Source organism: Gossypium arboreum, chromosome 8 (genome assembly GCF_025698485.1).
Source record: "Gossypium arboreum isolate Shixiya-1 chromosome 8, ASM2569848v2, whole genome shotgun sequence".
In the NCBI taxonomy this organism is placed as follows: domain Eukaryota; kingdom Viridiplantae; phylum Streptophyta; class Magnoliopsida; order Malvales; family Malvaceae; genus Gossypium; species Gossypium arboreum.
In genome coordinates, this window is record NC_069077.1 from 4,640,753 (window position 1) to 4,665,019 (window position 24,267).

General features: G+C 33.9%; 1 protein-coding gene across 1 annotated transcript; it reads right to left on the reverse strand.

Annotated features, from left to right (window-relative positions):
• Positions 1-359: 359 nt before the first annotated feature.
• LOC128296479 (uncharacterized) lies at positions 360-21,247 on the reverse strand. The gene is made up of 3 exons (XM_053031723.1): positions 20,821-21,247; positions 20,218-20,697; positions 360-871 (listed from the first exon to the last, which is right to left on the reverse strand). Exons 1-3 carry the CDS (start codon positions 21,245-21,247, stop codon positions 360-362), a joined length of 1,419 nt encoding a protein of 472 aa, XP_052887683.1.
• Between the last annotated feature and the right edge of the window lie 3,020 nt (positions 21,248-24,267).

Consider the following 24,267-nt stretch of genomic DNA (forward strand, 5'->3'; position numbering starts at 1 on the left):
CTGTAAGCGAATATGCCAAATGGGCATGTAAATATCGTCTTCTCCTGATCCTCTGGTGCCACTGGAATCTGGAAAAACCCTGAGTAACCATCAAGACAACAATAGTGAGACTTTCCAGCTAAACGTTCTAACATCTGGTCAATAAAAGAAAGTGGAAAGTGACCTTTCCGAGTTAAGGAATTCAATATCCTGTAATCGATGCAGACTCTCCACCCGTTTTGGACCCGAGTGGGAACCATCTCACCTGCCAAATTCTCAATTACAGTCACACCCGTCTTTTTTGGTACTACGTAGACTGGGCTAACCCAACTACTGCCGGAAATGCGATAGATCATCCCGGCGTCTAGTAGCTTTTGGACTTATTTTCTTACCACTTCCATTATGGGCGGATTGAGACGCCTTTGAGCCTCTCTTTTAGGTACAACATTATCCACCACTTGAATTTTGTGCAAGCGAGTCGAGGGACTCAACCCCTTAATGTCGTCTATTGTCCATCCAATTACCTCTTTATAGTCACTAAGGACTCGTACCAAGTTTTCTTCTTCTACCCTCTTGAGTTTACTCGATATTATCACTGGTAGTGTATTTTTTTCACCGAGAAAAGCATACTTCAAGTGGCTTGGGAGTGGTTTGAGTTCCAACTTCGGAGCCTGCAAAACAGATGGTACGAGCTTAGTTTGTGAGGGAGATAATTCAAAGGTTTTACCTGAAGCTTTCCATAGTTGCAATGCCTGCATATGAGCTACTATTTCGCGAACAGAATCTTCAATGGTTATCCTCTCCTCAAGTTTCTTAATGGCATCAAAGTACAAACTTGTAATGACCCGAATTTTTACAGTTATCGAAAAAGTGCATTTCCGGGTCTCCGTTTCTGAAAAATAGATTTGTAAATATTTATTAAAAATATTTACTAAGTTAAGAGAGTGATTAATTAAAGTTTAATGAAGCAAATTAGCTTAAATAAAGGATAATTAGATAAAAGGATTAAATTGAATGAAGTGTGAAAGTTTAATTATAGGATAAAGAAATTGAAAAGACTAAATAAGTAAATAAGCCAAAAGAGTGCCAAGTGAATGGCAAAATAAAATACATGTGTAATAAGTATTATACATACATTTGTAATACACGTATGTATTTATTTATTATTTAAGTAAATAACTAATGTATTGATTATTATTAAATTGATATTATATGATGAATAGATTAAATAAAGAAAAGTGTATAGTAATATATTAATATATGTATTAATAAAAAATACATAAATTTTAATATATGTATTTGATATTAAATGGATATTTATTATTTAGTGAAAGATATTTATTAAATAAATAATTATATTATAATATATTTATATGATAAATAAATGTAAAATGACAAGTGTATGGTGAGGATGAAATACGAATGTAATAATTTATGTGTACCCAAGTGTAAAATAAATATTTGATATTAAGTAGATATTTAATAAAGTCATTATTATTATTATTGTTATTATATATATATATATATATATATATATATATATATAAAGTAAAACAAAAGAAAAAAAAAGAAACAGAGAAGGAGACGAAACAGGGGAAAGAAAGGAAGGAAAGAAAAATAAAAGGAAAATTGGGGTTTTTGAAGCCTTAAGCTTTACTAGGTAAGTCAATTTGATCACTTTTCTTGTAATTTTGATGTTTATGGAATTCTAGAGAAGAGTACTACATGAATTATATCAAAAGTTAGGAAGTTAATGAATTTTTATGTGTTGATTAAGTTGAACAAAAAGATGAATTAAGGGCTAAATTGATAGAAATTCAAGTTAGAAATGAAATAAGGATTGAATTGTAAAGTGATTCATAAGTTTTATGCTTTAAGGACTAAATTGAAAGAATTTTGAAATTATGGTTTTATGATGAAAAATAGATAATTCTGTCTAAGTTTGGTTAAAAATTGAGTAGAAATAAAGTATGAATTAAGATAGAAAAGTAAGTGAATTTAGTTAGGATTAAATTGAAATTAAAGAAAATCAACATTTTGCATTATAACTGTTTGGGACAGCAGCAGTAGTTTAAGTTTGAAAAATAAAAAAAATTGTATAAATTGAATTAGAGGATGAATAAAATATAGAATTAAAGCTTATTGAGTCTAATTTCTTATAGAAGAAACTGTGTAACCTATTGAATTGTAAATTATGAGATATAATGAGTTTTGTTAGACAAGGTCAGAATGAATTCGAGTTCCCCTGTTCTTACTTTGGAAAATCACCAAAAATTGAATAAAAATAATTAGAGGCTTAAATTTATATTTTTAGAATCCCCAATGAGTCTATTTTCAGGAAAAATCAACGAGAATATTATCTGAGTTCTGTACTATGAGATAATTAATTTTTAGTGAAGAAGGATCGAAACTGTCAGACAGCAGAATAGGGGTGAATTTAAAGAATAAACTGTATTTAATGGCTAAACAAAAAATTCTGAAAATTTTATGGTAAGAAGATTTGTGAGTCTAGTTTCAGGAGAAATTAGCGGATCTTAATTTAGAATTCTGTAACTCAAGATATAAATTAGTAATGTATTAATGATTATGAATTGTATTAATTTCGTAGTCAATGTGGTACCGAAAATCTCAGCTAAGAAAGGACAAGACAAAGTCAACGGGAGTTAGCTCGGAAATTATGGTTTGTATTTTTATAATCTAAACTTAATACTTAAATTATTGGATTTATTATTTAATATATATATGTAGTAGGTGTTTTGAGATGATTATATGAATTGGATTGAATATTGATTATATTGAATTGATTTATGGATATATGTGAATTGTTATTGAATTGAAATTGAAATTGCAATTAAAATGTAAATTGATTGGAAAAGTGAAACAAATAAAATACATGAGAAGTTAATATTGGAATGGCTTTGATTGGATGATATGGAATTGAACCAAATTGAATTGAATGTGATTATTTGAAATGTATATTGATTGAAAAGAAATTAGTGATTTTAAATTTGATTGGACAATAAATAAATAAAAAATATGAATTGAATAAAAATAAAATAAATTATGAATATGTGTAAATATGTGAATTGTGTATTGATTGAAAAGTGGTTGGAACTGAATCAAGTATAATTATATGTGAATATCTGAAATATGTATTGATTTTTAATTGTATATTGATTAGAAAGTGGATAAGTGAATTTGAATTGAATTGAATTGAATTGAATGGAATGGAATTATGATTAATTGAAATGTGTATTGGTTGGATATTGAAATATGAGAAATTGTGATTAAATTGAAAGCGAATTTGAAATAGAAAAATGATTTGAATATCCTATTAACTAGTCGGACTGAGTCGGATATAGTTGGCATGCCATAGGATTTAGAAGTGTTCAGGCACTGAGTGCCATACTGGTGTGTTTGGTTGGAATCGGTATATCCGCCAAAGTCCGAGTCTTGTTAATATGGGTAAACATGAATATTAAGTAAAATTGGAATAAGAATTAAATTTCCTATTAACTTGTCGGGCTAGTCAGATATAATTGGCATGCCATAGGATTGGAAGAGTACAAGATTTATCGACTTTACCGATCGGGCACTTTATGTGCCGTATTTGAGGCACTTATGTGTTCGTTACTGTTACCGCTGCTGCTACTGTTACCAATTCGGCACTTTGTGTGTCGAATATTGTTACTGCTACTGTTATCGATTCGGCACTTTGTGTGTTGAATATTGTTATTATATCAGATTCGATTCAGCACTTTGTGTGTTGAATCTTTATCTTATCTTATTCTTTATTATCGTTCGGATTTGTTCCGATGAGGTACTCTATGTACCGTACTGCTACTGTTACTATTACTGTTCCGGCTTCGGCCGATGAGGCACTATGTGTCGTACTGGTGTGTTGGTTGGATCCGTGTATCCGTCTGAGTCCGAGTCATGTTAATAGGGGTAAATAAAGGTATAAAATAACTGATTATTACTGAATAATTGACTGTTACCGGATAATTGACTATTACTGGATATTAGACTATTACTGAATAACTGAATATTACTGAATAATTAATCATTACTGAATAACTGATTGTCACTGAATGAATGACTGCTACTAAATACCTTAATAGTTACTGAATAATTGACTGTTACTGGATAACCGATCAATTGATCGATATTGAATAACTGGTTATTATTGAATAATTGATTGTTACCGAATAACTGTCTGTTACTGAATAAATAATTGTTCTGAGTGTTAATGAATATTACTGATTGATTAATTTCTATTGAAAAATAATAAATGATTTGAAATTTAAAGTAGACCAAAACATTGGTTGGAAAGTGAATGTTTGAATTCTCATTGAGTTTGAATAGTTCAAAATATATAAATTAATATGTTTTATAATTGTTTATGTAACGCCCCCACGCCCGAAACCGTCGCCGGAGTCGAGCTTGAGGAGTTACCGAACATAATTTATCAAATTAAAAACTTCAAATCATTTGTTTCTACATTCACAGCTTTCTAGCTACCTGCGTCACAGTTACAAGAAAAATCATATCTCGAGTTACGAAACTCGAAATCAAAATCCGTAAATTTTCCCTAAATCTAGACTCATATATCTATTTACTAATTTTTTCTAGAATTTTTGGTTGGGCCAATTAGTACAGTTTATTAGTTAAAGTCTCCCCTGTTTCAGAGTTCGACTGCTCTGACCTCTGTGTATTACGAATCAGATATCTCTCTATACAGAATTTCAATGACTATTATATTTTTTCTCTTAAAACTAGACTCAATAAGGAATCTGCACATATAAAGAAAAACTTCTAATTATTTTTGTAAAAGTTATTATAAATTTTTAAAGTCAGAACAGGGGATCTAGAAATCACTCTGGCCCAGTTTCACAAAAGTTTAAATATCTCATAAAATATAATTTATATGCCTGTTTTGTTCAATCCACATGAAAATAGACTCATTAATCTTCAATTTCATAACTTACTCATCATTTAGTTCCATTTATACTATTTTTAGTGATTTTTCAAATTCATGTCATTGCTGCAGTAATATTCTATTTTAAGGCAAATTTCATCTTTTCATGAGTTGTTATGAACTAGATAACCTATTAAACTTTCATGATATCAAACATGATCTAAATTTAACCATCACCATGACTTATCAATATCAAACATTTTCTCAACCAATCATGGCATATCATAAAATTATTTACACAAACTAAGTATATTGCTATACATGCCACACTTAAGTTTTACAAGCCATTTACCCAGATGAAAGTCCTTTAGATAGTGTGATCGAACCTTCGACCCGTCCCGATTCCCGAGCTAGCTTGTTCAAAACTACAGTAAATAAAGAGGAGGGAGTAAGGATAAATGCTTAGTAAGTTCATATGTAAATAACAAGTAACATAACAATACAAATATACCAAACAACTTTAGCATGGTATCACCAAAACATATGTCATATTTCTAAACATCATTCATCATCTTACCACCTTATCGTTGTTGTATCTATTATCAACCCGAGGGTTAAGAACATACCTGTCCAAAGTGTCCATTTCACAACACTTACCAATACGTCGCTTGCATCTTAAGTGTTCTTTCATTTCACTAGAAATTTCACCCGTTGAACACATCGGAATACAACTCGAATACACGGATAATTTGCACATAAGTGCCTCATGTGTAATCAAGAAATCACGTAACCCGCCCCTAAGTGAACTCGGACTCAACTCAACGAGCTCGGGCGTTCACATCCATAAGTGAACTCGGACTCAACTCAACGAGTTCGGATGCCTAGTTACATTTCACGAACTCGGACTCAACACAACGAGTTCGGACATTCGCATCCATAAGTGAACTCGGACTCAACTCAACGAGTTTGGATGCTCAACCATCCTAGTGACATGTCATTTATATCCTAATCTATTCCTAAGATTCAAACGGGATTTTCCTCGAACACATATCCTTGCCATCTTCCGTAAAATACCAAAACCAATACTCGGTAGGACTTTATATTTAACAATTAATACACATAATTTGCATTTTATTCGAAAATAACCACAAAGCATATATTTCATAATAAAAATCAGCATATCATATAATTAACATCAATAACTTAAAAATAACAATTATGCTACATTATTTACACATGAACTTACCTTGGTACCAAAATATAAAGATTTTGCAATTTAGTCCACAATATTTTCTTTTCCTCGATCGCGACTTGAATCTCGTTTCTCTTGATTATGGAGTTTGGAAGCTTGAAACAAACCCTAACTATGGAGAACCCTTGAAATTTTGGCCTAATGAAGAAGATGGACAAAAATTGACTTTTAATTTTGTTTTTAATTCATTTTAAGAACTAAATGACCAAAATGCCCTTACTACTAAACTTTCCAAAAATTCCTTCCATGTCCTAATTTTGTCCATGAACTCAAAATTGGTCAAATTGCTATTTAAGATCTCCTAATTAATATTTCAATGCAATTTCATACTAAAAACATCTAGAATGCAAATTTTACAACTTATTCGATTTAGTCCCTACTTTCAATTTAAGCATTTTAGGCATAGAATTTCATCACGAAATTTTCACACAATCATGCAATCATATCATAATCATCAAAATAATTATAAAATAATTATTTCTATCTCGGATTTGTGGTCACGAAACCACTATTCTGATTAAGCCCTAATTCAGGATATTACAGTTTAAGTGCTCAGATTATAGAAATACCACTGAGTGTATACTCAGCGTACGATTTATTTTCGTGCGTAGGTTAAGTTAAGGTTAGACCGTTGAATCAGCATCCCAGGCCGACCCCGAATTCAATGAGGTAATGTATGTCGAGTATTGGTAATGGCATGTACCTAGGATGTTTTATGAGAGTCATTTAGGTTGTAGAAGTATTGATGAAATGAGTAAATTATGGTTGGCAACGGTATATAATATGAACTTTGAAATTTACTAAAAATTCATAGTGATTCTAAATTAGTCCTGAATTGAATTTATTGTTCATATTGGACTGCGAGGGCCCATTAAAGGGACGACATCATAAAACTAGGATGAGTGTGAATATTTATTTTAATTAATGACCAGAATTGGACTGTACTGACTGGTAATGTCTTGTAACCCTGTTCCGGCGATGGTATAGGGTTACGAGATGTTACAAAACTTGTAACACCCCTAACCCGTACCGGTCGCCAGAGGGTTAAAGATTATTACCATATACAAAAGAGTCATATCAAGATAATTAGGTATAGTGATTCATTCTTAAGTTCAATTCACATCAAACATTGAAAACATTAATCAAATCTCAACCACACATTCACACTAACCATTTGGAACACATATAGTAACTTATCAAGCCATTTTCGCATGGCTATGCATATATACATTATCGAAATTTAACTACTAGAGTACCAAAAGGCTTAGATAGTGTGGACGGCTTCGACTTTGAGATCCCCGAGACCGTAGCTGACGAACAAGATCTATAAAACAAAGAATTAAGGCACCAAAGTAAGCATTACAATGCTTAGTAAGTTTTAAGCATCTCAAACAATCAAAACGTATCATATAAAACGAACATTAAATATCACAAAACTCGTATTCTAATTGTAATTCACTTGGCCAAATATACACAAGTACACTAGTTATAAATTCTATTGGCCGAATATGTATTTATGAATACACAAGAAAATTTCTAGCACATGTTTCATTATCTACATGGTTTATACAATTACGTTTAGTCACATATTTTCCTATAATGACTTACAGTGACCGAATATGTCATTGTCTTATCCTAAAATACCGAATTCATCCACACACCTATATATATATACATGGTTCTTTGATACTAATAAATCATTTTGAAATCAATTCACATATGAGCACATAATACGTACGTTAACATGTAAAGTATATATGTTACTTACTCGACGATGGTTACCACGGACATTCAATATCGTAGTCTTACTTAACTTACTGGCCTCGGTCCTGTCAAGTCTAAGAACTTGAAACACATTTATAACACAAGTCCACGGGTCTTTAACCCGGGTACCATTCCAGCACGTAGCCTGCGGACTTCAAGTCCGGATATATTTCCAGCACATAGCCTGCGGACCTCATATCCGGATATATTTCCAGCACATAGCCTGCGGACTTCATGTCCGGATATATTCCCAGCATATAGCCTACAGACCTCATGTCCGGATATATTTCAAATACCATGCATACTTAGTCATATTTTAACATGTCTCATTCAACCTATCACTTTAGTAATCATTTACTACATACGGATATAAGCTCAATATGCACATCATCATTCACATTTCGGCTCAAGAGTTATACTTAATACCATACATTCATTTCACCATTCAAGATTAAACCCAAAGTGACCATTATACTATAATGGTATACATACACTATTTATTATACAACTATAATCAAGAACAAACCAAAGATTTCAATTCACTTAATATACTCTTATAAAAGCGTCATCAATTTCATACTAAAAGAAACTACTCAAAACTTACCTCGGGTATAATTGAACAGTTACGGATAGGCTACTCGATTGCTTTCTCCTTCCCCTTATCTGATTTATTTCCTCTTTGCTCTTGAGCTTTAAAATTAAACAATTGAATTTGTTTAATTACCTACTCAACTTTAATTCTTTAATAATCACATTTGATAATCATATAACTTCCATACATGTTAAGTTTTATAAAATGTACCATGACTCGATATCATGCCTATTATTTACACGAATTTATCTATATAATATATACATATATATGTATAACCGAATGTCTCTATGTCACAAGGTACTTACCTAAGGCATATATTTTTATATACCTATGTGTGACTAACACAATTTAATCAATTACTCATTTTATGCACAACCACGTATACACACACATATATAATCATAACATGCCTTAATATCTCATATACCACATTCGGCCCTAACCACTCAAACTTAGCTTTCATATACAAATTCCATTTCATGATCAAATGTAGCAAATTGTACATAGGTTTCACCTATGCTAAACAATGACCGAATATACATTTCGAAGAAATAAATTACATAATACATAACTCACATTACCAAGTACATATAACCCTAATGACCTAATGTATATCACCCCAATTCCTATGACTTAGCCATTTACCCTTTTAGCCGAATATCCATAAAACATCTAGTTCACATACACAAACACAATCTCTTAAGGCTTATTATATTTTCAAGTACACATCAAATTTATATAGCCGAATATACATATATATTTAGCTCATCAAACCGATACTTAATCATATTTCCCCTAACACAAATGTATTCGGCAATGACCACAACTATTTAACCAACTTTAAAAACAAACCACAACATTTTAAATTCATCTTATTCCTTCCCCCCCCTTTTGACCGAATATACATATCAAATGAAAACTCAACTAAACAACAACATTTTTCTTTCCAAAATGCATATACACACATAGGTCAATTTCAATTCATACTTTTCAACCATGAACTCTACTTATTCAACCATCATTTAAGCTACTTAACATATAACTAACATCTTCCCAAAAACTTATCAAAATAATACCAATTTAGCACTTGCCGAAAGGACACTTGTTCATTGATTCATGAATATAAACCATGGGTTAACTATGCTATGTATTTATCCATTTAATTTCATAATCAATTACAAATAAAAATTGCATTACATACCTTTAAATGGAGATAACCATGGCCGAATGCCTTGGCTTCTTCTTCACTATTTTCCTTTCCCAAATTCAGCAATCAAGAAAGAAAGATGAACATCTATTTTTTTATCATCTTTTATTGTTTTACTAATTAATTTATTTCAAAAATAAAGCCATTACTTATTATAATACTTAAATAAAACATATATTATACATCAACCATCATTTATGGCCGACCACTAACAAAATTGGTCCATTTGACATGCAAATCCCTCATGTCAACATTTCATGCATTATTTGGCACTTTAAAATTTACCTATCACACTTTCAAGTTTTATCACACGAGTCCCATCTTATAAATTTCACATACAAATGACAAAATCAAAGAATGAAACTTTCACACATGCATTTACACATATAATAAATATAGAATTTAACAGTTAATTATTTTTATGACTCGGTTTTGTGGTCCCGAAACCACTTTCCGACTAGGGTCAAAATTAGGGCTGCCACAACTCTCCCCCACATAAGGAATTTTCGTCCCCGAAAATCTTACCAGTGAATAAGTTAGGATATCGATCCTTCATAGTGTCTTCAAGTTCCCAAGTAGCTTCTTTAACCCCATGCTTAAGCCACAATACCTTCACTAATGAGATTTTCTTATTTCGTAATTCTTTTACCTCACGAGCCAAAATACGAACCGGTTCTTCTTCGTAACTCAAATCAGATTGAATCTCGACCTCTGATGGATTAATTATGTGCGATGAATCAGATCTATAACGTCGAAGCATAGAAACATGAAAAACGTTGTGAATCTTTTCAAGCTCGGGGGTAAAATCAATCTATATGAGACCGGTCCAACGCGTTCGGATATTTCATACGGCCCGATGAACCTCGGACTCAATTTGCCTTTACGGCCAAATCTGAGCACCTTTTTCCAATGTGAAACTTTAAGAAACACTTTGTCTCCGACCTGATATTCAATGTCTTTTCGCTTTAAATCTGCATACGACTTCTGACGATCTGAAGCTGCTTTCAGACTTTCACGGATTACTTTTACTTTCAGCTCAGCATCTTTAATCAAATCAACCCCGAAGATTTTATGTAATACCCCATACCCGTACCTGAGACCGGGATAGGATACGAGGCATTACCAAGATTTTCAGAATAATTTCAATTAATTTATATTATTTAGTATTCATTTTCATGTTTCATGTAACATCCTTTTCAAATATTCAATTCAAACATCATATAAAATACGATACAATATTTAAATTGTCATATTTACATGCTCATTCAAGATATACGAACCTACCTGACTAAATTGCAGAAATACCAAGATTTAGGGGCATATTGGTAATTTACTATTTCCCCAAATTTCACCCAATCTTAAATTGATAATTTCATTCAATTTATTAATTTAGATAATAAAACAATTCATTCCCTTCAATTTAGTCATCTTTGACATTTTTACAAAATTGCCTCTAAAGTTTTACTTTTATTCAATTTAGTCCATGAGCTTAAAACATGAAAATTAGCCATGCTAACTGAATATTCATATATATTTTCCTCCTCCTCCTCTCCATTCCACATCCTTAATGTATATATCATGCTTAGAAGTAACGTTATCAATAATTTCACTATTGACTTATATGTATATTCAAAGCTATCCATCTGTGTCATTGTCACTAAATTATTTATATCTGGAGCTATGGAACTCAAAATTAAGATCGGCTAATTTTCCCTAAAACTAGACTCATATATATTCTTACCATAAAATTTTCAGAATTTTTGGTTTAGCCAATAAGTACAGTTTATTCTTTAAATTTTCCCCTGATCTGCTGCCTAACAGTTCTGACCCTTCTTCACTAAAAATTAATTATCTCCTCGTACAAAATTCGAATGATGTTCCCGTTTATTTCTATTGAAAATAGACTCATTAAGAATTCTAAACATATAAATTTAAGCCCCTAATTACTTTTATCCAATTTTTGATGATTTTCCAAATTCAGAACAGGGGAACCCGAAATCATTCTGACCTTGTCTCACAAAAGTTATTGTATCTTATAATTTACAATTCCATTGCTTACATAATTTCTTTTATAGGAAACTAGACTCAATAAGCTTTAATTTCATGTGTTATTCATCCTCTAATTAGATTTCTAAAATTTTTGGTGATTTTTTCAAAGTTAAACTACTGCTGCTGCCCAAAACAGTTTTAGTGCAAAATGTTGACTTCTATTTTACCCCAAATTTCACAATTCATACAATTCAGTCCTTGCTCAATTAACCCCTGAATTAAGATAACTTTCTCAATTAATACATTTTCTAGACATTATAAGTTATTTCATAACTATTTGAATTCAGAATTTCACATGAAACTCTAGCTTCAAACTCTTTTACAATTAGGTCCCAAACATTCACTTTCTATTCAATTCTTTCAATAAAATCAGAATATAAACAATTTAAAGCTCTAATTCCATGCTAAATCATCATATACTTCCAGCACTCATCCATAACAACTTCAAAAATTAGACATGGAATCAAAAACTAATGAAATAGTAAGTTGGACCCAATTGTAAAAGTCCAAAAGCATAAAAACTTCAAGGAGAAAGTAAGAATTAAACTTACATGAAGCTAGAGTATGAAAACCAGCTTGAACCCTCCTCCATGGCTATTTTTCAGCTGATGAATATGAAGAGAAATGAAGAGAATTCTAGATATTCCAATTTAGTCCCATTTTTATTTAGCCAATTTTGGAAATTTTCCAATTTTGCCCTTATTTCACCCATTTCCTGATTTTTCTCAACTATTGCCGCCCAAAATATCTCCTTTAGGCTTATTTTCACTTTAGGTCCTTCCTCATTTGACAATTGAGCTATTTAATCCTTTTAGCAACTTTTACACCCTTTTCAATTTAGTCCTTTTTATTTAATTAACCACCCAAACGTCAAAATTTTCTGACTAAATTTTATTACTACCTCACCAAGACTCCATAAAAATATTTATGGCTCGATTTATGAAGTTGAGGTCTCGATACCTCATTCTCAACTCAATTTACCTAATTAATTCTTTTAAATCCCCAAATTCACTAATTCAAAAATGCTTTTATATTCACATTTGACTCATAGGTATTAATTTATTAAATTTTTAACTCACTCGTCAGATTTGGTGATCTCAAATCTCTATTCCCGATACCACTGAAAATTAGGCTGTTACATTTTATTTTCACTAAGCTCGGTCCAAAACAACGGTGTACGGCATTTACGACCGTACAAAGCCTTGTAAGGTGCCATCTTAATGCTTGATTGAAAACTATTGTTGTAAGCGAATTCAATCAAAGGCAAATACCGTTCCCATGAACCACTAAACTCAATGATGCAACATCTCAACATATCCTCGAGTATCTGAATGATCCCCTCGGATTGACCATCAATCTGGGGATAAAAAGCGGTGCTAAAATGCAACTTGATACCCAAAGCTTCTTGCAATTTCTTCCAGAATCGCGATGTGAATCTCGGATCTCTATCCAACACAATAGAAATAGGTACCCCGTGTAACCTCACAATCTAAGAAACATACAACTCGGCTAGCTTGTCAAGTGAATAATCCATACGTACGGGAATAAAATGAGTCGACTTTGTCAATCTATCAACAACAACCCAGATCGCATCTTTCTTGCTTGACGATAATGGCAACCCGGATACAAAATCCATCGTGACTCGATCCATTCGGGTATCATGATCGGTTGAAGTAATCCTGAAGGCACTTGATGTTCCGCTTTCACTTGTTGACATACCAAACACTTTGAAACAAAGTCAGAAATGTCTCGTTTTATACTAGGCCACCAAAACTGACGTTTCAGATCGTTGTACATTTTCATGCTACCAAGATGGACCGATATTCGGCTATTATGAGCTTCGTTCAAAATTATTGAAATAAGTTCTGAATTTCTTGGAACATACAATTGATTTCTGAACCTCAAACAATCATTGTCATCAATTTGAAACTCTGAATCCACATTCGAAACACATTCAGCTCGTTTAGCAACCAATTCATCATCGACTTTCTGAGTTTCACATATTTGATGAATCAATAACGGTTTGGCTTTTAATTCTACTACCAACGCATTATCGGATGAAACGGACAAGTGAACATTCATCGCTCGCAAAGCAAACAGTGACTTACGACTTAAAGCATCGGCAACTATATTAGCCTTTCCCGGATGATAGTCAATAACAAGCTCATAATCTTTCAACAATTCAAGCCAACGTCTTTGTCGCAGATTCAAATCTCTTTGAGTCATCAAATATTTGAGGCTTTTATGATCAGAAAATACATGACATCTCTCTCCAAACAAGTAATGTCGCCATATTTTCAAAGCAAATACGATGGCAGCTAATTCGAGATCATGAGTCGGATAGTTTTTCTCATGTGGCTTCAATTGCCTCGACGCATAAGCCACAATTCGACCCTCTTGCATCAATACAAAACCCAATCCATGTAATGATGCATCACTGTAAATGACAAACTCTTTACCAGCTTCGGGCTGCAGTAACACTGGGGCTTCCGTCAAAAGCGTTTTTAGTTGGTCGAAACTTTTCTGGCACTTTTCTGACTATTCAAACTTAATATCTTTCTGAAGTAGCTTCGTCATTGGTGTGGTTATCATCGAAAAACCCTTTACAAACCGTCTGTAGTAACCGGCAAGTCCCAAAAAGCTCTGAACTTCAGTAATATTTCTCGGGGGCTTCCAATCAAGTATGGCTGAAATTTTGCTCGGATCAACTCGAATACCCGATGCAGATACTACATGTCCCAAAAAGCTAACTTCTCTCAACCAGAACTCATATTTACTGAACTTAGCATATAACTGCTTATCCCGTAAAATCTGCAACACTAATCTCAGGTGCTCGGCGTGTTCGGTTTCATCGCGTGAATAAATCAAGATGTCATCTATAAACATAACTAAAAACTGATCCAAATACTGTTTGAAAATTCGGTTCATCAAATCCATAAATACTGCAGGGGTATTAGTGAGCCCAAACGGCATCACTAAGAACTCGTAGTGACCGTATCTCGTTCTAAAAGCAGTTTTAGGTATATCTGAGTCTCGAACTCGCAACTGATAATAACCCGATCTCAAATCTATCTTTGAAAACACTGATGCTCCCTTCAGCTAATCAAACAAATCATCAATACGCAGTAACAGATATTTATTCTTTATTGTCACTTTATTTAATTGACGATAGTCGATACACATTCTCATGGTTCCGTCTTTCTTTTTTACAAACAATACTGGTGCACCCCAAGGTGAGAAACTCGGTCGAGCGAAACCTCTATCCGTCAACTCTTGCAACTGAGTTTTCAATTCCTCTCGTTGGTGCCATACGATATAGAGCTATCGAAATTGGTGTAGTCCCAGGTACAAGTTCAATACCAAACCCTACCTCTCGAACAGGTGGTAATCCCGGTAATTCCTCGGGAAAAACATCTGGATACTCACAAACCACTGGTACTGATTCAAGCTTCTTTTTTGATTCTTTACTATCAAGTACGTACGCAAGATATGCTTCGCACCCCTTTTTTACAAATTTCTGAGCCAACATCGAGGATATTACTGCTGGTAACCCGTTCATATTAGTAGACTCAACTCGGATTATCTTATCATTTGCACATCTCAAATCAATAGTCTTTCTTTTGCAATTCACAACTGCATCATGCACGGTCAACCAATCCATATCGAGAATAACATCAAATTCATTAAACGGTAAAAGCATCAAATCGGCCAGAAAACAGGAACCTCGGATTATCAAGGGACATTTCCTGCACACTTTATCGACTAGCACATATCGACCCAAGGGATTTGACACTCGGATCACGAACTCAGTAGACTCAACAGGTAGAGTCTTACTGGATGCTAAACTCTCACATACATATGAATGAGTAGAACCAGGGTCAATCAAAGCAATCACATCAGTATCAAAGAGAGTGAATGTACCGGTAATAACATCAGGCGAATAAGCATCCTCGCGTGTGCGTATAGCATAAGCTCTAGCAGGAGCACGAGCCTCGGATCTGGTTGTAGCATCTCTAAACCCTCTTTGACCGCCGTTAGCATTCCCCGTATTCTTAGGTGGTCTACTTCGTGTCGTAGTAGTATTCGGTTTCCCACTCTGATTCATATTTTGCTCGGATAATCTCAGGTAGTCTTTAATAAAATGGTCGGCTGATCCGCATTTATAACAGGAGCGGTCATGAAATCTACAGCTCCCCGAATGCCATTTTCCACAATACTTACACTCAGTCCTATCCTATCGATCATTTCCAATACTGGTAATTGAAGTGGCTCGTGTACTCACAAAGGGTCGATCGTGGTCTCGTCTGGAAAAACCCAAAGTGTTTTTTGACCAGCCTGAATCATCTCGAAATTTCTTCGATGATTGCTGAAAAGACTTTCCTGAATATCTTTTACAAAATTCTTCAGCTTCGACATCAGCTTTTCTTTTCTCTTTACTAAGTTCTTTGGCTTTGCAAGCTCGCTCGACAAGTACTACGAACTCTCATATTTCAAGAATGCCAATAAACATTTTTATATCTTCATCCAACCCGTCTTCAAAACGTTTACACATAATAGCCTCAGACGATACACATTCCCGAGCATATCTACTAAGTCTGACAAACTTCCGTTCATAATCAGTAACCGACATAGAGCCTTGTTTAAGCTCGAAAAATTCTTTTCGTTTCTGATCGATAAACCTCTGACTGATATACTTTTTTTCAGAACTCAGTTTGGAAGAACTCTCACGTCACCCGCTCTCTGGGTACAACAGAAACCAATGTATTCCACCAATAATAGGAAGAATCATGTAGCAAAGATATAGCACATTTCAGGCATTCATCGGATGTGCAAGATAGTTCATCAAGTACCCGAATAGTGTTGTCCAACCAAAATTCAGCTTGCTCGACATCATCACTATCTGTAGCTTTAAATTCAGTAGCCCCGTGCTTTCGAATTCTGTCAACCAGGGGTTTATTCAACCTCATCTAATCAATTACTGGAGGCATCGTGGGTGCAGGGGGCGTATTATTCGGATGTAGGGGTTGTGGAGCTGCCGTATTAGTTCGAATGTATTGGTTGAACCAATCATTCATCACACTATAAAAAGTCTGTCTAGCCTCATCGTTTTGATTGCTCGCAATAGGTTGAGAGTCCATCGGCGCTGTCCCATACGCGGGAGCAGGTGCTACACTCTCAACAACATCAGCTACCGCTCGATTGGGATCGGGATCTATTACTATACGAAAACACATTTTTAACTGTCAAAAATCGTCACACTATCATTTAACACTATATGGCATGTAAAGCTAGACTCATAAACCCTATGTTAGTCCTAGAATCGACTAAACCGTAGCTCTGATACCAATAAAATGTAACACCCCTAACCCGTACCTGTTGCCGGAGGGTTAAAGAGTATTACCATATACAAAAGAGTCATATCAAGATAATTAGGTATAGTGATTCATTCTTAAGTTCAATTCACATCAAACATTGAAAACGTTAATCAAATCTCAACCACACATTCACATTAACCATTTGGAACACATATAGTAACTTATCAAGCCATTTTCGCATAGCTATACATATATTCATCATCAAAAAGATAATTATTTAACAACAAAAAGTCAAGCCTATACATGCCATTATCGAAATTTAACTACTAGAGTACCAAAAGGCTTAGATGGTATGGAAGACTTTGACTTTGAGATCCCCGAGACGTAAGCTGACGAACAAGATCTATAAAACAGAGAATTAAGGAAACAAAGTAAGCATTACTATGCTTAGTAAGTTTTAAGCATCTCAAACAATCAAAACGTATCATATAAAACGAACATTAAATATCACAAAACTCGTATTCTAATTGTAATTCACTTAGCCAAATATACACAAGTACACTAGTTATAAATTCTATTGGCCGAATATGTATTTATGTATACACAAGAAAATTTCTAGCACATGTTTCATTATCTACATGGTTTATACAATTACGTTTAGTCACATATTTTCCTATAATGACTTACAGTGACCGAAGATGTCATTGTCTTATCCTAAAATACTGAATTCATCCACACACACACACATATATATATATATACATGGTTCTTTGATACTAATAAATCATTTTGAAATCAATTCACATATGTGTACATAATACGGACGTTAACATGTAAAGTATAGATATTACTTACTCGACGATGGTTACCACGGACATTCAATATCGTAGTCTTACTTAACTTACTGGCCTCGGTCCTGTCAAGTCTTAAAACTCAAAACACATTTATAACACAAGTCTACGGGTCTTTAACCAGGGTACGATTCCAGCACGTAGCCTGCGGACTTCAAGTCCGGATATATTTCCAGCAGATAGCCTGCGGACCTCATGTCCGGATATATTTCCAGCACATAGCCTACGGACTTCATGTCCGGATATATTCCCAGCATATAGCCTGCGGACCTCATGCCCGGATATATTTCAAATACCATGCATACTTAGTCATATTTTAACATATCTCATTCAACCTATCACTTTAGTAATCATTTACTACATTCGGATATAAGCTCAATATGCACATCATCATTCACATTTCGGCTCAAGAGTTATACTTAATACCACACATTCATTTCACCATTCGAGATTAATCCCAAAGTGACCATTATACTATAATGGTATACATACACTATTTATTATACAACTATAATCAAGAACAAACCAAAGATTTCAATTCACTTAATATACTCTTATAAAAGCGTCATCAATTTCATACTAAAAGAAACTACTCAAAACTTACCTCGGGTATAATTGAACAGTTACAGATAGGCTACTCGATTGCTTTCTCCTTCCCCTTATCTGATTTATTTCCTCTTTGCTCTTGAGCTTTAAAATTAAACAATTGAATTTGTTTAATTACCTACTCAATTTTAATTCTTTATTAATCACATTTGATAATCATATAACTTCCATACATGTTAAGTTTTATAAAATGTACCATGACTCGATATCATGCCTATTATTTACACGAATTTATCTATATAATATATACATATATGTATAACCGAATGCCTCTATGTTACAAGGTACTTACCTATGGCATATATTTTTATATACCTATGTGTGACTAACACAATTTAATCAATTACTCATTTTATGCACAACCACGTATACACACATATATATAATCATAACATGCCTTAATATCTCATATACCACATTCGGCCCTAACCACTCAAACTTAGCTTTCATATACAAATTCCATTTTATGATCAAATGTAGCAAATTGTACATAGGTTTCACCTATGCTAAACAATGACCGAATATACATTTCGAAGAAATAACTTACTTAATACATAACTCACATTACCAAGTACATATAACCCTAATGACCTAATGTATATCACCCCAATTCCTATGACTTAGCCATTTACCCTTTTAGCCGAATATCCATAAAACATCTAGTTCATATACACAAACACAATCTCTTAAGGCTTATTATATTTTCAAGTACACATCAAATTTATATAGCCGAATATACATATATATTTAGCTCATCAAACCGATACTTAATCATATTTTCCCCTAACACAAATGTATTTGGCAATGACCACAACTATTTAACCAACTTTAAAAACAAACCACAACATTTTAAATTCATCTTATTCCTCCCCCCCCTTTTGACTGAATGTACGTATCAAATGAAAACTCAACTAAACAACAACATTTTTCTTTCCAAAATGCATATACACACATACGGCAATTTCAATTCATACTTTTCAACCATGAATTCTACTTATTCAACCATCATTTAAGCTTCTTAACATATAACTAACATCTTTCCAAAAACTTATCAAAATAATACCAATTTAGCACTTGCCGAAAGGTCACCTGTTCATTGATTCATGAATTTAAACCATAGGTTAACTATGCTATGTATTTATCCATTTAATTTCATAATCAATTACAAATAAAAATTGCATTACATACCTTTAAATGGAGATAACCATGACAGAATGCCTTGGCTTCTTCTTCACTATTTTTCTTTCCCAAATTCGGCAATCAAGAAAGAAAGATGAACATCTATTTTTTTATCATCTTTTATTGTTTTACTAATTAATTTATTTCAAGAATAAAGCCATTACTTATTATAATACTTAAATAAAAAATATATTATACATCAACCATCATTTATGGCCGGCCACTAACAAAATTGGTCCATTTGACATGCAAATCCCTCATGTTAACATTTAATGCATTATTTGGCACTTTAAAATTTACCTATCACACTTTCAAGTTTTATCACATGAGTCCTATCTTATAAATTTCACATACAAATGACAAAATCAAAGCATGAAACTTTCACACATGCATTTACACATATAATAAACATAGAATTTAACAGTTAATTATTTTTATGACTCAGTTTTGTGGTCCCAAAACCACTTTCCAACTAGGGTCAAAATTAGAGCTGTCACAAAACTCCTGCAAAAGACAGTTTGTAACTCATCATTGTCATGATATTCCAAATGTAACTCAATTAAAGGATCAATAATATCAATATTAGAAACATTAGAAATCATGTTAGGACGGTTCATGGCTTCGTAGACATTGAATTTTACTACTTCCCCATCGAACTCTATAGTGAGTATCCCACTTCTTACGTCAATTTTAGTTTGTGCGGTACTCAAAAATGGCCTTCCAAGAAGTATGTCTGATGCATTGGCTGAATTGTCATCCTCCATGTCGATGATGTAGAAGTCTACAAGAAATATTAGCTCGTTTACCTTGACAAGAACGTCCTGTAATACTCCCTCCGGATGCACCACAGATCTATCTACAAGCTGGATTATCACGCCTGTTTCCTCTAAAGGACCCGCGTTAAGTAATTTATAAATCGACAAAGGCATAACATTAATTGATGCGCCTAGGTCACAAATTGCTTTTTTAATACCAACGCTACCTATTTTACAAGATATGAAAAACATAACTTGGTCCTAATATTTGGGCGGTATTTTCCGTTGCAGAATGGCAGAGACATTTTCTCTGACACTTACCTTTTCATTTCCCAAAAGTCACCTTTTACTCGTGCATAACTCTTTCAGGAACTTCGCGTATCGTGGGATCTGCTTAATTGCATCGAGAAGAGGTATGTTGATTTCCACCTTTCGGAAGGTGTCTAGGATCTCCATCTCGTCTCGCTCATTCTTACATTGGACAAGTCGTCCGGGAAACGGAGGTGGTACTGCAAATGACTTTTGTGGTCTCGACTCCACTAGAGCCTCTGTGCCAAGTTTCTCCCTATCTTGACTAGCGTCTTGGGCGTGACTAGTATCGTGGCCTCGACTTGTATCATGTACGGGCTCCAAAACCTTCTCACTCTTTAGCATCATAGCGCTTGCATTGTGTCGTGGATTTGGCTCAGTCTGGGATGGCAGCTTACCTTGGGACCCCAAACGGCTAACTGTGAGTGCGAGTTTGCTCACTTGCTTGTCCAACTCCTGCAAATGCATGTCAGTTTTTTATTGGAAATTCTCAGTACTATTGGTTAACCTTTCCACTATGGCCTCCAAAGATGACTTTGGGGGTAGTATCTGTTGATTCTGCGGCGGCCTTTGTTGGAACGGTTGATTGAACCGCGGATTTGTCCCATAGTTGAGATTTGGGTGATCCTTCCACCTCACATTATACGAGTTCGAGTAAGGGTCATACCATTTTTGGGGTAGTCCTGGGAAGTTCCCGACAACATTCGCTTATTCTGTCGAATCCTCTTGTAAAATTGGACATGAGTCCTTCGGGCGGTCTGGCTTGGCGCAAATTTCGGATAACTGTGCTGGGCCTGTTTTATCTGAAAGTAAAGTTTAAACAACATTAGTCAGCTTATCAATCTTATCTTTTAGAGACAAAGAACTTAACCCATGAACCCGTCTCGTGGGTTTTGTAACCGGTCAAAATTGTTGAGAGTTGGCAGCCATGGTTGAAATCAACTCTCTCGCTCTCTGGGGTGTCATATTAACGAGTGCCCCTCCACTTGCAGCATCTATCATCTTCATTTCCATCGGGAGTAAACCCTCATAAAAATACTGCAAGAGTGACTGCTCAGTCAATCCATGTTGTGGGCAGCTCGTACACAACTTTTTTTATCGCTCTCAGTAATCGTAAAGCGATTAAGTGTCCTTCTTATGGATTCCTACGATATCCCTCCTTAGTTTGGTCGCTCGGGGCTGCAGGGAAGAACCTTTCAAGAAACAAACGAGACATGTCAGACCATGTGTTGACAGATCCTAGAGGCAATTAAAATAGTCACTCTCTAGCAGAGTCGGCCAGTGAGAAAAGAAAAGCACGAAGTTTGATTTGGTCTTCGGTTACTCCCTGAAGCTTTATACTTGTGCACACCATATGGAATTCTTTAAGGTGGGTGTGCGGGTTTTCATTCTGTAATCCACGAAAAGTGGGTAGTAGGTGGATCAAACCCGACTTTAGCTCGAACGGCGTTCCTCCTACTGGATAGGTTATACATAAGGGTCATTGTTCATCCGGGTCATTGCGAAATGGCGCGATAGTTTGTTCGGCCATCTCGTCTGGTTCGTCAAAAAATTCTTCGGTGTAAAATATAGTTTCAAATTCGAGATTTGGCCGTTTACCATGTCATATGGCTTCTCTTCGTAGTTGTCGGGCCAATTTCTCAATTTCTGGCTCAAACTCTAGATTTCCCAGTTCTGATCTGGTCATAAGGTAGACAAACAAAAGCTAGAAAATATCTCTAATCCCCGGCAACGGCACCAAAATTTGATGGGCGTCGAATTCACCAAATATAATTCCTACTAAATACTCTGGATAGTAGGAAGAGTGGTAGTAGGGTCGAGTCCACAGGGATTGGTACTCTAATCAACTTTTGAGTTTGGCTTATGAACAGAATGTCGTGTCAAGGGTCGTGGCTAGATTCGTGCCCACGACTCAAAACGTACCAGCTAAAAAATAAGCAAATAAATAAGTAAAGCGGGGGATTTTAAAATTGATTAGAAATTAAATAATCAAAACTGCTAAGATAAATAATTAAATAAATCAGAAATTAAATTGGGATTTGCAATCAAATGTAATGAGCCTTAGCCTTAGACTTAGTAAATTCCGTGTTGAGAATCGATCCTCGAAAATTGATCTTCTCCTTCAAACGATAAGCTAGTTATAGTGGTTAAGAACGTCCTAACCACCAATTCTTCCTCTCGTAGCTGGACTCAGTACAACCAGCAATGTAATGGCCTAAATTCAAAATTATCGGAACAGTGGTTTCGTAACCACAAATCCGATTTAAAGAGAAATTTATTTCAATATTTTTGCATGAAAATTGATATGATAGGAAAATCGTATGAAAATATTGATAGAAAAATTTTACCGATTTAGTGATTAAATAGAAAAAGAAATTATTGAAGAAATTGGGTAAAAACAAGGTATCGAGACCTCTATCTCGTAAAACCGAGTCAAAAATAATTTTATAAATATTTATGAAATGTTATTAATGTGGTATTAAAATTTCGTTAGGAAATTTTAATGTTTGGGTAGTCAATTAAATGAAAAGGACTAAATTGTAATAGGTGTAAAAGTTGCTAGAATGATAAATAGCTTAAAAGTCTAATGATAAAGGATTTAAAAGGAAATTAGACCCAAAAGTTATTTGGGCTGGACGGCAAGGGTATGAAATCAGCAGAAAAATTGATAAATTAAGGGTAAAATTGGAATATTGTAAAATTAACTAAATAAAACTAGGACTAAATAGGAAATATCTAGATTTCTCTTCATTTCTCTTCAATTCCAGCAGCTAAAAACGCCATAGGAGGGTTCTCTAAGCTGGTATTTCATAATTTTTCCACCAAGTGAGTTAATCCTTGCCTTTTTCTTGTAATTTTTGTGTTTCTAAGACTTTTACAACTAGGTCCTACTATTAAATTCATTAGTTTTTGATTTAATGGATGAAATTGAAAGTCACCATGGTTGAGTGCTGTAAGTTTATGATGAAATAGAATGAATTAAAGCTTTAATTTGTTTATGAGATGATTTTATTAGGTAATTTCAATAGAAATTGATTTTTAGGACCTAATTGTGAAAATGCTTGGAATTAAAGTCTATTGCTGAAATTATAATTCCTAAAGGTTGTAAACTAGTTTAAGGTGATAGAATAAAATGTTAATTGAGAAAAATCAGCTCAATTGAGAGGCTAATTGAGTAGGGACGAAATTATCATTTATTAAAAGCTTAGGGGAAAAATGGTAATAGACAGCTTGCACAAAAACAGTTTGGACAGCAGCAGTAGACTAACTTTGAAAAATCACCATAAATTTTAGAAATCGAATTAGAAGATGAAAAAAATATGTCATTAAAGCTTATTGAGTCTAGTTTCTCATAGAAGAAATAGTGTAAGTAATGGATTTGTAAATTTTGAGATATAATTAATTTTGTGAGACAAGGTCAGAATGAATTCGGGTTCCCCTGTTTTGACTTTGAAATATCATAAAAAATTGAAGAAAAACAATTATGG

What these genes read in the sequence shown, in the direction of transcription:
- LOC128296479 (XM_053031723.1), bottom strand. Translation starts at nt 21,247, where the DNA reads ATGCATTTGCAGGAGTTGGACAAGCAAGTGAGCAAACTCGCACTCACA. An exon ending in CCTGAAAGAGTTATGCACGA is followed by an intron (nt 20,698 to 20,820) that starts GTAAAAGGTGAC and finishes CTTGTAAAATAG; the next exon opens with GTAGCGTTGGTATTAAAAAA. An exon ending in ACAAACTGTCTTTTGCAGGA is followed by an intron (nt 872 to 20,217) that starts GTTTTGTGACAG and finishes TCTATTTTTCAG; the next exon opens with AAACGGAGACCCGGAAATGC.